Source organism: Solanum lycopersicum, chromosome 1 (assembly GCF_036512215.1).
Source record: "Solanum lycopersicum chromosome 1, SLM_r2.1".
NCBI classification, from domain to species: Eukaryota; Viridiplantae; Streptophyta; class Magnoliopsida; order Solanales; family Solanaceae; genus Solanum; species Solanum lycopersicum.
The window spans coordinates 70,642,262-70,658,454 of NC_090800.1; the positions used below are offsets into that span (position 1 = coordinate 70,642,262).

General features: G+C 38.2%; 2 protein-coding genes across 2 annotated transcripts; both read right to left on the minus strand.

Annotated features, from left to right (window-relative positions):
* Positions 1–6,529: 6,529 nt before the first annotated feature.
* LOC109119690 (secreted RxLR effector protein 161-like) lies at positions 6,530–7,570 on the minus strand. The gene is made up of 3 exons (XM_019212586.1): positions 7,483–7,570; positions 6,985–7,113; positions 6,530–6,873 (listed from the first exon to the last, which is right to left on the minus strand). The coding sequence occupies exons 1-3, from the start codon at positions 7,568–7,570 to the stop codon at positions 6,530–6,532; spliced, it is 561 nt and encodes a 186-aa protein (XP_019068131.1).
* A 2,590-nt stretch (positions 7,571–10,160) lies between these two features.
* LOC138346360 (uncharacterized) lies at positions 10,161–10,724 on the minus strand. The gene has a single exon (XM_069294752.1). It carries the CDS (start codon positions 10,722–10,724, stop codon positions 10,161–10,163), a length of 564 nt encoding a protein of 187 aa, XP_069150853.1.
* Positions 10,725–16,193: the final 5,469 nt, after the last annotated feature.

Below are 16,193 nucleotides of genomic sequence, written 5' to 3' on the forward strand. Positions count from 1 at the left end.
TAAAAATCCCGTTCATCAAACTCATGAACGCAGCAGGGGCATTCGTAAGACCAAAAGACATCACTACAAATTCGTAATGCCCATACCTGGTTCTAAAAGCGGTCTTTGGCACATCGGTTGCCCGTATTTTCAATTGATGATAACCGGATCTCAAGTCAATCTTAGAGAAGACACAAGCACCTTGTAACTGATCGAACAAGTTATCAATGCGAGGAAGAGGATACTTGTTCTTTATGGTTACCTTGTTCAACTGCCGGTAGTCTATGCACATCCGAAAACTCCCATCCTTCTTCTTCACAAACAAAACCGGAGCACCCCAAGGGAATGCACTTGGTCTAATGAAGCCTTTGTTCAACAACTCTTGAAGTTGTGCCTTTAACTCTCTTAACTCCGCGGGAGACATTCTATAAGGAGGTATAGAAATGGGGCGAGTACCCGGTTCAAGATCAATACAGAAGTCAATATCCCTATCTGGTGGCATACCAGGAAGATTTGCAGGGAACACATCCAGAAACTTACGGACCACCGAAACCGACTCAATCGAAGGTACTTGGGTAGTGTCATCCTTGAGATGTGCCAAGAAATCTAAACACCCTTTACTAACCATTTTCTTAGCACGAAGAAAGGAGATGATACACACCGGATTGGAAGTGTAGTCACCATCCCACACTAACGGATCTGTCCCAGGCTTGGCTAACGTCACCGTTTTAGCATTACAATCCAAGATCGCAAATTGCGGAGAAAGCCAAGTCATACCCAGAATTACATCAAAATCATCCATTTCTAAGATAACCAAATCTACATAAGTGTTGCTCCCCACAAAATTCACCAAACAAGACCTATATACCTTTTCAACTATCACAGACTCACCCACCGGAGTAGAAACACGAATAGGTATATCAAGTAATTCACAATGTAAATTTAGACCATTAGCAAATGAGGAAGATACATAAGAAAATGTGGATCCAGGATCAAACAATACATAAGCCATGCAATCACAAACCAGAAGATTATCTGTGATGACAGCATCAGATGCCTCCGCTTCAGACCGCCCAGGGAAAGCGTAACAATGGGCCCTATCGTTTGTCTGTCCATTGCCCCTACCATGTTGTGATGTAGTGGCTCCAGTTTGCCCATCACCTCGACCATTTTGGTGACCACCATTACCTCGACCACCACGTCCTCCAGAATAACGGCCTCTACTATGACCACCTCTACCTCTAGCCATTGGGGGTCTATAACTCTGTTTTGGACAATTTCTCCTAATATGTCCAGTATCCCCACATCCATAACACTCTCTAGAGTCAAGCATAGGTCTCTCAGAGAAGTGTTGACCGGTCTAAGGTGGACCCCCAACTACAGTGTGTAGTGAAGACTGAATGGGTCGAACTGAGTAACCTCCGAAACCCTGTCCTCTAGAGTAAGAACTATTAAACTCACCTCCCTTTCGAAACCTCTTTGATGTCGACGCCATGGTGAATTCATCTGGTTTCACTCCTTCCACCTCTACCACGAAATCTACCACTTCTTGGAAGGATTTTGCCGTAGCCGCTACCTGTAAGGCTGAAATCCGCAACTCTGACCTCAACCCCTTCACAAAACGACGAATCCGCTCTTGTGGACTGAAACAAAGTTGGGTGGCATATCTGGATAGTGCACGAAACTTAGCCTCATATGCATTGACCGACATCCTACCTTGCTCTAGGCTCAAGAACTCATCCCTTTTCCTATCCCTCAAAGTCCGGGGGATATACTTCTCCATAAACAAGCTAGAGAATGAGGCCCAAGTCATAGATGGTGCCTCCGTTGGTTGACACTCAACATGTGACCGCCACCATATTTTGGCGTTCCCTTGAAACTGATAACTCACGAACTCAACACCAAACCGTTCTACTATACCCATCTTGTGTAGTAGCTCATGACAGTCAACCAGAAAATCGTAAGCATCCTCAGATTTAGCACCCTTGAAGACTGGAGGTTTCAATTTCAAGAACTTACTGAAAAGTTCATGCTGATCATTTGTCATTATAGGCCTAGTAGTCAGACGTGGAAAAGTGCCTATGTCCAATGAAGCATCCATACGAGGAGCCATAGTGGCTGCATGTTGTACCTCTAAAACCGGAGGTGTTGGTGCAGAAAACACTGGAGGTGCCTGACCTTGATCAGACAACCCACTAAGATAAGCGAGAACCTGATTGATCATCTCTGGGGTAGGTTGGGGTGGCAATCCCTCATTCTGCACTTGTTCATTTTCCCCATCCTCCCCTTCTCTTATTACTTCTTCACTCGGTGGAGAAGTCACTGCCCTAGTATCAGATGGGCTAGGTGCTCGTCCTCTTCCCCTAGAGGACGTCCTCCCACGACCTCTACCATGGCCTCTTGCCGCTGCTCTTCCTCGAGCTACAGCCCCAGTGGCTGGCTCAGACGCACCCTGTCCCGCTGGTGCTGGTGTTGGTGTTGGCGTAGTCGTTGCTCTAATTCTAACCATCTGCCAAATAGAGTGAAGATGGTCAGATACCAATTTGTATCACCTAGATACCAATTGCACCCAAGTAATAGCACGAAAGAAAGAAAGAAGAATGGAATTTTCCTAAAGTCTTATAGCCTCTCAAAGAAAAGTAAAGGCGTCCCCCTACCGTTCCTTAAGACTCTACTAGACTCGTTCTTGTGTGATGAGACCAACGAACCTAATGCTCTGATACCAAGTTTGTCACGACCCAAATCCGGGCCGCAACTGGCACCCACACTTACCCTACTATGTGAGCGAACCAATCAATCTAAACCTTAACATTTCAATGTAATATCAACAGAAAGTAATGCGGAAGACTTAACTCATTAACAAAATCAATAACTATTATTATCCCCACAATCTGGAAGTCATTACCACAAGAACATCTATGATCAAATTACTAAACTAAGAGTATTCTAAGAAGCTAAAACAAATAAAAGCTAGTCCATGCCGGAACTTCAAGGCATCAATACATGAGGAAAAAGATCCAGTCCAAGCTAGAAGCGTTAGCTCACCCTGAAGATCCGGTGTGACGAAGACTGGCTAGAATTACTGTTGAGTTGAAGACGACGGCACGTTTGCTGCACTCCAAAAATAACAAAGAAGAAAACATAAAAGTTGGGGTCAGTACAAGACACGGGTACTGAGTAGATATCATCGGCCAACTCAAAATAGAAATCAATATATACCAAGTAATATCATAAAATCAACTATGATACTCAACATGTAGCAACAACAAGCACTATATCACTAACAATTACCGTCAAGTTCACACATGAGGACTCAAGACTCAATACCATACTCATTTGGGAATCATGTTCATTAGATTGAGTATATAAACATCTTTCAAGATTCATTATCTTTATTTCTCTTGTGTCGGTACGTGACACTCCGCTCCCTCATATTCATTAATCCTCTTGTGTCGGTACGTGACACTCCGATCCCCTAAATCTACGTGTCGGTTCGTGACACCTGATCTCCTAAATCTACGTGTCGGTTCGTGACACCCGATCCCCTAATTCTACGTGTCGGTTCGTGACACCCGATCCCCTAATTCTACGTGTCGGCTCGTGACACCCGATCCCATAATACTATGTGTCGGTTCGTGACACCCGATCCCCTAATACTACGTGTCGGTTTGTGACACCCGATCCCCTAATACTACGTGTCGGTTCGTGACACCCGATCCCCTAATCTCCTTCTATCAATTCATCAAGCCTTCTTTCTTACCAATGCATCATCAATCCCATTATTTTAGTTCATCACGCCTTCTTTTATACCAAGGCCTCATTATTAACAAAGAGATTAGGATTTTGCAAGATTTGGGATTCAATAACTTCAACATGCTTATATAATCACAATTATATAATTACATTCATGCAAGCATACAATTAAGCACATAACAGGGTTTACAATATTATCAATACATATCATTCGCTATTAAGAGTTTACTACGAATATCGTAAGAGGAACCATAACCTACCTCTACCGAAGATTAGTGATTCAAGCAAGCAATTTTCTCAAGATCTTGGCTATCCTCTTCGTTTTCTCCCTCTCTCGATCGTTTCTCTCTTTCTTCTCTGTTCTTTCTATTCTTTTCTTATTCAAACCCTCTTTCTTTTACCCTAATTAACATGTAATTAAGTGTAAAAGATTACAATAATAACCCACAATTTAACTCAAGGTTACCTCTTTTATCCCCCAAGAAATTGAGTTATTAATATAGACCCACGAAATATATAATTATAGCAGGAATAGTTCAAAACGCCTCTTTAAAACTTAACCAGAAATCCAACTCCGACTGGGATTACGCAACCTGTGACGGCCCGTCGCGCCTGCAACGGTCCGTCATGCAGGTTCGTTAGAGACTCGATTTCCTTAAGGAGTCTGTGAAGGCCCGTCGTACCTACGACGGTCCGTCCTGCACTTCCGTCACGACGTTCAGAGAATCGTTCCCTGTACCAAATTCTCAAGAGTTGAAGTGTTTTGAAATGGCGGATCACGACGGTTCATCGTGCCTGTGACGGTCCGTCCTGCAGGTCCGTCACAGAGTTCAGAGAGTCGATTCTCAATACCCAATTTTCAGAATTTCTAAGTGTTTTAAAACGAGACCCCTCAATGGTCCGTCGTGTCCATGATGGTCTGTCGTGGGTTCCGTCATCTCAGCCTGTTTTTCCAGAAATAAAATCTGCTGCTCAAAACGACTAAACAGGTCGTTACAGACAGAGAGATTAGTACATTTCCAAATGTAAAGTAATAATAGAAAAGTTTGGCATATATCATTATTATACTATCTCTTCGTTTGTTCTTGTTCTTAATTTTGTTTATTATTATTAATTAATTAATTTTATTTATATATATATATATATATATATAAACCCTAAAACCCAGTGCTGACAATTTAAACTCATTTTTCAATTATCCGTCCAAATAACCCTTTAAATATGGGTTGAAAGAGTGATCTTAAATATGTGTAATATTCGCGATTTTTCAAAACTTTCATATATGGGTCCCTATTAATATTTCAACTCTCGACTTCCACCCCGCGCTTCCAAAAAAATTAAAATTTATTTTTAAAAAATATTTTGAACTTCAAAATTTCATTTTTTCACCCCTACCCTCGACCAGCCCCCCAACCCACTCCCACACCAGCCCCTTCACTCCCCACCCCCAAAAAAATTTAAGTTTACTTTTAAAAAAGAATCAACTTTAAATTTCATTTTTTCATCCCTACCATCGTCCCCCCATAACCCCACCCCCACCCCCACCCCAACCAAAATAAAATTAAGTTTGTTTTATGAATTTCAACTTCAGATATTTATTTTTTCACCCTACCATGGACCCGCCCCACCCCAACCATCGTTTCCCCACCCCAACCCCCTACCCCTAACCAACCTTTACCCTTCAAAAATATTAAGTTTGTTTAAATAATATTTTTAACTTCAAATTTTTTTCACTCTACCCTGGACCCACCCCCACCCCTTCTAGCCCCCTATCAGGCCCCCAGCCCCACCCCAACCCCGAATTTTTTTTTTACTTTTATAATAAAATAAAACTAAATTAAGCATTTTCAACAGATTCCATCTAATAAAAAGATTAAAATATTTTCTCCATATTGAATTCTTAAGTAAAGAACTATTTATTCATAAAATATGGGTAAACTATTATTTTACCCAACCTATTTATTATCCAACCCATTTTTACCCATATCAAATATGAGCGGCTTGAATAATTATTCATTTTATGTTTACCCATTTTTAAACCCGCAAACATTTGACTTAACCCACCCATTTGTCACCTCTAATATATATGTATACACACGCGATTAGTGTATTTGCATGCTTCAAACAGTCCTCGAATCCCCTTTTATTAACGTGAAAATAAAATTATTATAATCCAAGTAGATCAAAGACCCAAAAAATCAATAAATAATGTAAATTGTGTTCAGTATTCAATAGAAATAATTAGACTACAGCATTATAAGTATCAATTAGCCTACTTGATTCTTGAATATTCTTGCATGTGAAACCGTTGAGAATCTCAATTAATGGAAGTAAAGAAGCTTTAGAGAATATTTGGGAGAATGAATATTATAAGTCATTCAATCTGTGTGCAGAGTTATATATATACATAAAGTGATAAAAGAAAATAACTAACTAAGATTCTTTTTCTAACTAACTTGTAACTAATTTTTGTAACTAACTATTTCTAATAAAATGAACTAATTATTTACATGATTTCAACACTCCCCCTCAAGCTTAGAATTGAAAAATATATTTTTCATTCCAAGCTTTTCAATTAGCAACTCATGTTGAGGCTTGCACAGTCCTTTAGTAAGTATATCTGCTTGTTGCTCCTTAGTTCCTATGTGTTGAGTTTGAATGAGTCCTTCCGTGATCTTTTCCCTTACAAAATGACAGTCTATATCAAAGTGCTTTGTCCGTTCATGAAAGATAGGATGTGCTGCTATTTGAAGAACAACTTTACTATCACAAAACAGTTGAACATGCAGCTTAACTTCTACTCCAATTCATTGAACAACCCTTTCAGCCAAACTATCTCAGCTATTGTGGTGGCCATACTTCTGAACTCTGCTTCTGGAGAACTTCTTGAAACTGTATTTTGTTTCTTTGCTTTCCAAGACGCTAAAGCATTTACCAACTTGACTATGTAGCCAGTCATTGACTTTCTGGATTCTATACATGCTCCCCAGTCTGAGTCACAGTAAGCTACAAGCTCAGACATATTGTTGCTTGTCATGAACAAACCAAGACCTGTTGTACCATTTATGTATCTCACCACTCTAAGTGTTGCTTCCATATGAGAAGTTTTTGGTGAGTGCATATATTGACTAAGTACTTGAACTACAAAGGCAATATCAGGCCTAGTCATAGTCAAGTACAATAGTCTACCTACCAATATTTGAAATTTTTCATAATCATCAAGAGCTTTATCTTCTGCATTAATTCATGTACATTTATCAAACACAGTGGATGTCAACTTGTGATTGAACGCTAAGGGAGTGGATCCAAGTTTACACCCTGCAAGTCCAAGTTCAGATACAAGTCCAAGTGCATATTCTCTCAGATTCATAAGAATACCATCTGCATTTCCGGAAAACTCAATTCCAAGAAAATATTTTAACTCTCCAAGATCCTTCATTTTGAATCTGTATTATAAGTCTTTTCTAACTTGTTGTAGCAAATTTAAGTTGCTCCCAGTGATCAAAACATCATCTACATATACGAGTATGACAAGAAGTTCTTTCCCTACTCTCTTCGTAAACAATGAATAGTCATAATGAGATTGCAAGAACCCCATATCAATCAGTGCTTCAGTAAGTTTTAGGTTCCATTGTCTAGGGGATTGCTTTAGTCCATATATTGACTTATGAAGCTTTCAAACCATGTATTTCTCCCCCTGGTTTGCAAAACCCTCAGGAATCTACATGTAGACCTCTTCAAGAAAATCACCTTGTAGAAAGGCATTATGAACATCCATCTGAAATATATACCAACCACAAGAGGCAGCAAGGGCAATGACAGACCTGACAGTAACCATTTTTGCAACCGGGGAAAAAGTTTCAGTGAAGTCTAGGCCTTCTTGTTGACTATATCCCTTAGCAACAAGCCTTGATTTGTATCTCTAAACCTGCCCTGAAGCTTTGTATTTAATCTTAAACACCCATTTACAACCAATAGCAACTTTATCAGTGAGAAGAGAAACAATAGACCAAGTATCATTATTTTCAAGAGCAGTAATTTCATCCTGCATAGCAGCCACCCAAAGAGGATCTTGACAGGCTTCTGAGTATGTATGAGGTTCTGAGGTGTCAGAATAAGCGGCAAGAGAAGCTCTACAAGTAGGAGATAAAGGTGAATATGAAACATAGTTGAAAATAGGATATAGAGATGCATCTTTTTCTGTTGGAGTAACATAAGAGTCTAGCATAACAGGAGGTTTAGACTACCTAGAGGACCTCCTAAGAGGAGAAACAGATGGAACAACTCTTGCAGAATCACTAATTTCAGAAGAAACAACATTTCTAACAGATGTAGGAAAATAAGAAGAAGAAGTTGAACTAGGAGTAGATAATTCAGAATCCAAGTCAACAGGAAGAGTAATAATTGGAAACAAAGAATCAGGATAAGATTTGAGATCTTTGAAAGGAAATATATCTTCTTTGAACACAGCGTCTCTACTTACAAAGAAGATTTTGGAGCTGAAATCATATAAGATATACCCTTTCTGAGTAGAAGAATAACCCATATGAATAGCAGGGATAGCTCTAGGAGCAAACTTATCAAGTTTTTTGGGGTCAGTAGCATAACATAAAGAACCAAGAACTCGCACATGACTAAGAGAAGGAGTATGACCATATAACAACTCATATGAAGACTTGCCTTTGTGTAATTTGGTAGGTAGCCTATTAAGAATGTATACTGCTGCATACATATACATACCCCAGAATCTAATAGGAATACGCCTGAAATCTTAAGGCTCTAGCCATGTCAAGAATAGATCTATGTTTCCTCTCAACTACACCATTTGTTGAGGAGAATGAACACATGAACTTTGATGCAAAATCCCATGCTCTCTGAACAGAGCATCTACTTGAGAATTAAAAAATTTTGTTCCATTATCTGATCTTATACACTTGACAGTGGTTCCAAATTGTGTCTTGATCATACAGATAAAATCTCTCAACAAGACAATAGTGTCAGACTTAGTGTGCATTAAGGAAATCCAAGTATATTTGGATTTATCATCTACCAGTGCTAAAAAATATCTTTTTTCATCATAGTTAGAAACTCTATAGGTCCCCCATACATCAACATGCATTATGTCAAAACAAGTATTGGATAGAGACATACTAGTAGGAAATGGTAATCTTGTTTGCTTTGCAATAGGACAAACAATACAATTGTGATCTTTCATAGGTACATTTTGTAAACATTGTATTCTATTGAGAACTGTAAACGGGGCATACTCAAGTCTCTTATGTCAAAGACTATGTAGTGAACAAATAGAAGTAAAACTGATAGGAGAACTGATATATGAGTTCCTAGTAATCCTGTCTTGCGAAGTACTTGGTTGTAATTCTGTATTGAGAAGATATTTTTAATTCTTGATCTTCCTTACCAATCCCCAGGACCCTCCCACTAAAGAGATCCTAAAAGATACAGAAGTCAGGGAAAAATAGTACTGCACACTTTAATTGTTTAGTTAGTTGAGAAACAGATAATAGATTATACTGAAAATCTGGGATATAGAGAACATCCTTCGCTAATTTATCCTTAAGAACAAGTGAATCTCCAACATGACTAATAGCCACCTGAGCACCAGTAGGCAAATTCACTTTCATATCACTTCTACTTCCAAGGTCTGTACATTATTTCATAAGACTCAGACTGTGAACATATGATTTGGAGCACCTTAATCTATAATCCAGTTGGTATGAGCCATATCAGACATAAGAGCTGTAAGAGAACCTGAGGAGCTTGCAGTTGCAACATTAGCTATGGAATCTACTTCCTTGCCTTTTCCTTTGCTCAACATTTGTATAATCTGATTGTATTGTTCATCTGTAAAGAGTGACATGCCTTGTGTACCTGCTGAGAAATTGTTAGGAGATGTACCATAGGACTTAGCATTAGTATTTACAGAGGAATTATCATAGACTCCATTTTCAGGAGGCTGACATCCTCCAGTAGCAGCATTGTTAGCATGAGAAGAAGAACCTCCTTTCTTCTTAGGATAGCCATGAAGCTTGTAGCAAGATTTATTTAGTATGTCCTCTGTAATGACAGTAATCACAATAGAGATTTGATCTTCCTCCTTGTCGTACATCACCATTGTTTCTATATCTATAACCACTATTTTCGTTAGGACCATTGCTAGGATAGTAAGCAGGACCTGAACTAGAACTACTACTGTTCTGATATCCATTACCATGACAAGAAATTCTATTACTCATAAGAGCAGTTTTTGTAGAAAATGATCTACTACTAGCACTATTCACTCTTTGACTTTCTACATTAATGACCATAGCATAAGCTTGATTAACATTTGGTGTAGGAATTTGAATTAACACTTGACTCTTAGCATGAGCATAAGACTCATTTAGACCCATCAGAAATTGCCATAACTTCTAAAACTGAAAATGTTCTGCATACTGTTTGGATTCAGTACATGCACAGGAAGGAGGTGATATAAGTGTTTCAAATTTATCCCAAAGTTCTCTTAGCCTGGAAAAATAATTCGATACAGACGTAGTTCCCTGAGACAATGTAACAATTTCTTTCTGAAGATAGAATGCCCTAGAAGCATTAACCTTATCAAACCTTTCTCGAAGATCCTCCCAAACAGTGTGTGCATCAGATCCATAAATCACAGTGCTAACTAAACTCTTAGAGACAGTATTCATAATCCACGCTAGAACAATAGCATTGCATCTCTCCCATTGATCATGCATAGAGGAAGGATACATGTTCTTAGTACAAGTTCCTAATAGAAAACCTAGCTTATTTTTACCAAGTAACACAGGCTTCAAGGATTTACTCCATAACGAGTAATTTTCAGATCCTAGAAGCTGAATTGAAATAAGCATGGAACCATGAGTATCAGAAGGATGAATATACAGAGGATGATTGTGATCGATTACAGCAGAAACTTGAACTTCAGCAGCAACAACAGATTCTTCCTCAATTGCCATAACAACGAAGCACTGTAACTAGAAGATGAACACCTGATCTTTAATTTGAGAGAAATAGAGAAGAAGAAAGAAGAAAACTAGCAGAGGATTACAGCGAAAAATCCTATGGCTCTGATACCATATTGAGAATCTCCATTAATGGAAGTAAAGAAGCTTTAGAGAATATTTGGGAGAATGAATATTATTAGTCATTCAATCTGTGTGCAGAGTTATATATGTTAATCTTCATAATCTGCAGCTCAATCAGAAGAAACAGCGAGTATTTGGAGATTGAGAGATTCAGAAGAAGAGAAACTTTGAAGAAGAAATGTCATTGATTGATACCCTTCATCTCATACATGTGATATATATTTATACACTTCTTAACTAAACTAAGAATCTTCTAGAACTAATCTGTAACTAACTAACTGTAAATTAACTAACTAACTAAGTTGTAATCAGTTGTTAGTCAGCTCTACTCTATATTTCTATTTCAACACCCTTTCTCAAGCTGATGGTTGATATATATCCTTCAAGCTCAGCTTGGACATGAAATAATTGTGTTGTTGCCTTCCTAAGATTTTTGTGATTATGTCTGCTTGTTGTTCCTTTGTAGAAACATGATGAGTCTGTATCATTCCTTGCACAATTTTCTCACGCACAAAGTGACAATCAATGTCAATGTGCTTTGTTCTCTCATGAAAAATGGGATTGGCTGCAACTTGAATTGCTGCTTTGCTATCACAGTGAAGATGTATAGGAACCTCAACTATTATTCCAAGTTCTTTATACAGTCCAATCATCCATGTTATTTCTGCTACAACTGATGCCATACTTTTGAAATCTTCTTCAGCTGAGCTTCTTGGAACTGTTTCTTGCTTCTTTGACTTCCATGAAACAACAGCATTTCCAAACTTAACTAAGTAACTTGTGACTGATCTTCTGATTTGTAAACATCCACCCCAATCAGAGTCACAAAATGCCTCAAACTTGCATGAGCTATCTGCAGGCATAAGTAAACCAAGTCCTGGAAATCCTTTTATATATTTAACTACCCTTAAAGCTGCTTCAAAATGAGACTGTTTGGGCTTATGCATGAACTGACTTAAAAGTTGTACCACATATGCTATATTAATCCTTGTCATGGTTAAGTAGAGTAATCTGCCTACTAACCTTTGATACTTTCCAGGATCAGTAAGAAGTTTATCATCATTATCTGCAGAAGTATTATTAATGATGGAATCATAGTCAACAAATATGAGTTTAAGATTTGTTTCCAGTGGTGTTGTGAATGGCTTTGTACCACTTAGCCCCATCTAAGACACCAACTCCAATGCATACTTTCTTTGGCTCATAACAATTCCTTTCTTGGATCTTGCAAATTCAATTCCTAGGAAAAATTTCAATTTTCCTAGATCTTTCATCTTGAATTGCAGCTTAAGATCATTTCTTGTTTAAGTAATCAACTGAACACTGCTTCCAGTCACTAGTAGGTCATCCACATATACCAAAACAATCACTATATCTCCTACAACTACTTTAGTGAATAAAGAGTAGTCAAAGTGACTTTGAGAAAACCCAAGCTTAACCAATGCATCTGTTAGCTTCTTGTTCCATTGTCGTGAAGCCTGTTTAAGCCCATAAAATGACTTATGGAGTTTGCAAACATGATGATTTCCCCCCTTGCCTGCAAAACCAAAAGGAATTTCCATGTAAACCTCTTCAAGTAAGTCACCATGCAGAAATGCGTTGTGTACATCCATCTGAAAAACAGGCCAGTCTTTGGTAGCAGCAATAGCAACTATAGACCTTATAGTAACCATCTTGGCAACAGGAGAAAAAGTTTCATTGTAGTCTAACCCCTCTTGTTGACTGAATCCCTTAGCAACCAGATGTGCCTTATATCTCTCCACAGCACCTGAGGCGGTGTATTTGACCTTAAAGATCCATTTACAGCCAATAACATGTTTACCAGGAGGCAATGGTACTATACTCCATGTGGCATTATCTTCTAATGCTTGAATTTCAGCTTCCATAGCAGCAATCCACTTAGGATCCTGAGCAACCTCATGATATGTAGTTGGTTCATTGATATCAGAATAAGAAGATAAAGCTGCACAAAATGATGGTGAAAAATGATCATATCCTAGAACCTGAGATAAAGGATAGCAGCAATTGGCATTGCCATGTCCTTTACTAATGTAGTCACTCATCCAAACAGGTGGTTTATGAGGTCTAGAAGATCTTCTTACTTCAGGTATAGACACATGTGAAGGAGACGCTGAAGGTACAGGATATGCAGAAGTACTGGAAGAAGAGCAACTCTCAACACTAGGTGAAGCAGGTACAACAACTCTAGGAGTAGAAATAGATTCTGTAGAAGACTGCAAATGTGGCTCTAATACAGGAAACAAAGGACGAACATCTGCAGACAATTTGTGAAATGGAAAGATATCTTCATGAAAGACTATATCTCTGCTCACACAGAATACTTTGGTGCTAAGATCATACATAATGTAGCCTTTTTTTGTTGATGAATAACCAAGAAAAATAGCAGGATTGACCCTAGGAGCAAACTTATCTACCTTGCGAACATGAGTAACATATCCTAAGCAGCCAAATACCCTCATATGATCCAAAGAAGGAAACTGTTTGTATAGAACCTCAAATGGAGATTTACCCTTAAGAACTGAAGAGGGCAATCTATTGATAATATATGCAGTTGTAGTAACACACTCTCCCCAAAACCTCAAAGGAACTCTGGCTTGAAATCTGAGAGCTCTTGCAACCTCTAATATGTGTCTATGTCTCCTCTCAGCAACACCATTCTGTTGAGGAGTAAATACACAAGAACTTTGCTGAACAATCCCTGAGGATTGTAATAAGGAATTCATGGATGAGTTAAAAAATTCATAGCCATTGTCTATCCTAAAGTACTTGAAAGAGGAATTGTAGATGTTTTTAACCATAACAAGAAATGAAGACACTGCAGCAATGACATCTGACTTGGTAGGTAACAGAACCACATATATCTAGAGTAATCATCAATAAGAGTCAAGAAGTATCTCTTTCCATTAGAGGTAGGAACTCTATATGGCCCCCAAACATCACCATGTATAAGATGAAAACAAGTAGTAGTCATAGATGTACTGAAAGGAAATGGTTTTCTAGTCTGTTTAGCTAACGGACAGATGCTACAATCAGAAATGAAATCACATTGCAATGAGTTACAAGTCCTTATTTTCTTCATGACAGCAGTTGGAATATGCCATATAGAGGCAGTTAGTGTCTTGTTCTGTGTAACATTTGTTGCAACTGGTTGCCTTGAAATGTGCTTGGTATCTACACCAATTAGTTCCCTAGTATGAGAAGGAGCTGACTGTGAAACAGATTTGTTAGCATTGAAGATGTATAAGCCATTCTTCTCTTTACCAATCCCCTTCATCTGTCTACTGAAGGGATCATGAAAGACACAGAAGTTAGGATAGAAAAGTACTGCCCACCTCAACTCCTTGGTTAATTGAGAGACAGACAATAGATTATATTGAAACTCTGGTATATACAACACATTAGAAATGTGTTAAGTGTGAGGTAGGATAACTGAGGATCCTATATGATGCACATTGGCTAGCCTTTCTGTTGGTAAGTGAACCTTAGTATCATCACAATTTGAGACATCTCTAGAAGTAATTAACATAAGTAGAGAATTGATCATATGATTGGATGCCCCTGAATCTACAATCCAGTACCCTGCATCATCAGATTTGATCATACCTGCTGCCATAGCTGAATGTTTGCCCTCATTAGAGTCAAGTAGTTGCAAAATTTTGTTGTATTGATCTTTGGTAAACTGAGGTAGCCCAGATATCATCTCATTTGGATCCTGGCTAAGCTCTCCACCTTGTTGCAATTTTGAATTTCCTGCAAAATTAACAGAAGAACTAGCAGTACCACCAGTTACATTGCTAAGTTTATCACTACCAGATCCAGATGTGTCTCTTGTAGATTGATTGTCAGTACCAAATCTTTTCTTAGGCTTGTAGTCTGCTGGATATCCATTCAACTTGTAACAAACATTCCTGGTATGACCTCGAATGTGACAGAAATCACAAATAAGATCTCCTCTCTTAGATCTATTGTTGTAAGGTCCAGATGAGTAATGACTTGGTGAAGAACCTGGACCTCCTCGACCTCCTCCTGGGTAGTTGCTGCCATTTCTACCAGTGTGAGTGCTGCTAAACAATGCCATTCCCTCTGAGCTCTCAACACTAGGTGAAGATGTTAGAGACCTTCTACTTTCTTCAGAGAGAATCATGGCATATGCCTTGTTAATGGAAGGTATTGGTGTCATCCTCATAATTTGATTGCTAGACTGAGAGTAGGACTCATTTAGCCCCATAAAAAACTGAAGAAGCCTCTGATAATCAAAGTGTTCCATATATTTTTTCGATTCAGTGCATGAGCAACTTGGACAAGGCATCAATGCATCAAATTCAGCCCATAACTCCCTCATTTTAGAGAAATAACTGGAAACTGAAGAAACTCCTTGAGATAAGGTAGCTAGTTGCTTATGAAGATAGAATATACGAGATCCATTCACTTTATCAAATCTCTCTTGAAGATCAGACCAGACCTTGTAGGCACTAGTTGCATACACAATTCCACTTAGTAATTCAGTGCTAACTGAATTCATAATCCATGATAGGACTATAGCATTACACTTTTCCCACAAATCATGTAATGTAGCATTAAACTTCTCTATAGAACATTTACCGGTTACAAATCCCAACTTACTTTTGCCAAGCAAGCTAATACGCATAGAACTACTCCACAAAGCATAATTTTCTGGACCAGTCAACTTAATAGAGATTAAGGAGCTACCTGGAGTGTCACACGATTGAAGAAACAATGGATGATGTTGATCGATTGTCATCACATTGTTAGTCGAGTTACTTCCAGTAGCATTATCAGCTGCAGTGAGAGTTGGCATAGTTTTGATTTGGTTCAAACTTCCAAGACGATGAAGAAGAAGATGAAACTGATGATTGCAGATAAACGAAAAACAGAAGAAGAGAGAACAAAAATGGAATTACGCAGTGTGATGCTTTGATACCATGTTAATCTTCATAATTTGCAGCTCAATCAGAAGAAACAGAGAGTATTTGGAGATTGAGAGACTCAGAGGAAGAGAAACTTTGAAGAAGAAATGTCATTGATTGATACCCTTCATCTCATACATGTGATATATATTTATACACTTCTTAACTAACTAAGAATCTTCTAGAACTAATCTGTAACTAACTAGTTGTAAATTAACTAACTAACTAAGTTGTAATCAGCTGTTAGACAGCTCTACACTATATTTCTATTTCAACAATATATATACAGTGATAAAAGAAAATAACTAACTAAGATTTTTTTTCTAACTAACTTGTAACTAATTTTTGTAACTAACTATGTCTAATACAATCAACTAATTATTTACGTTAC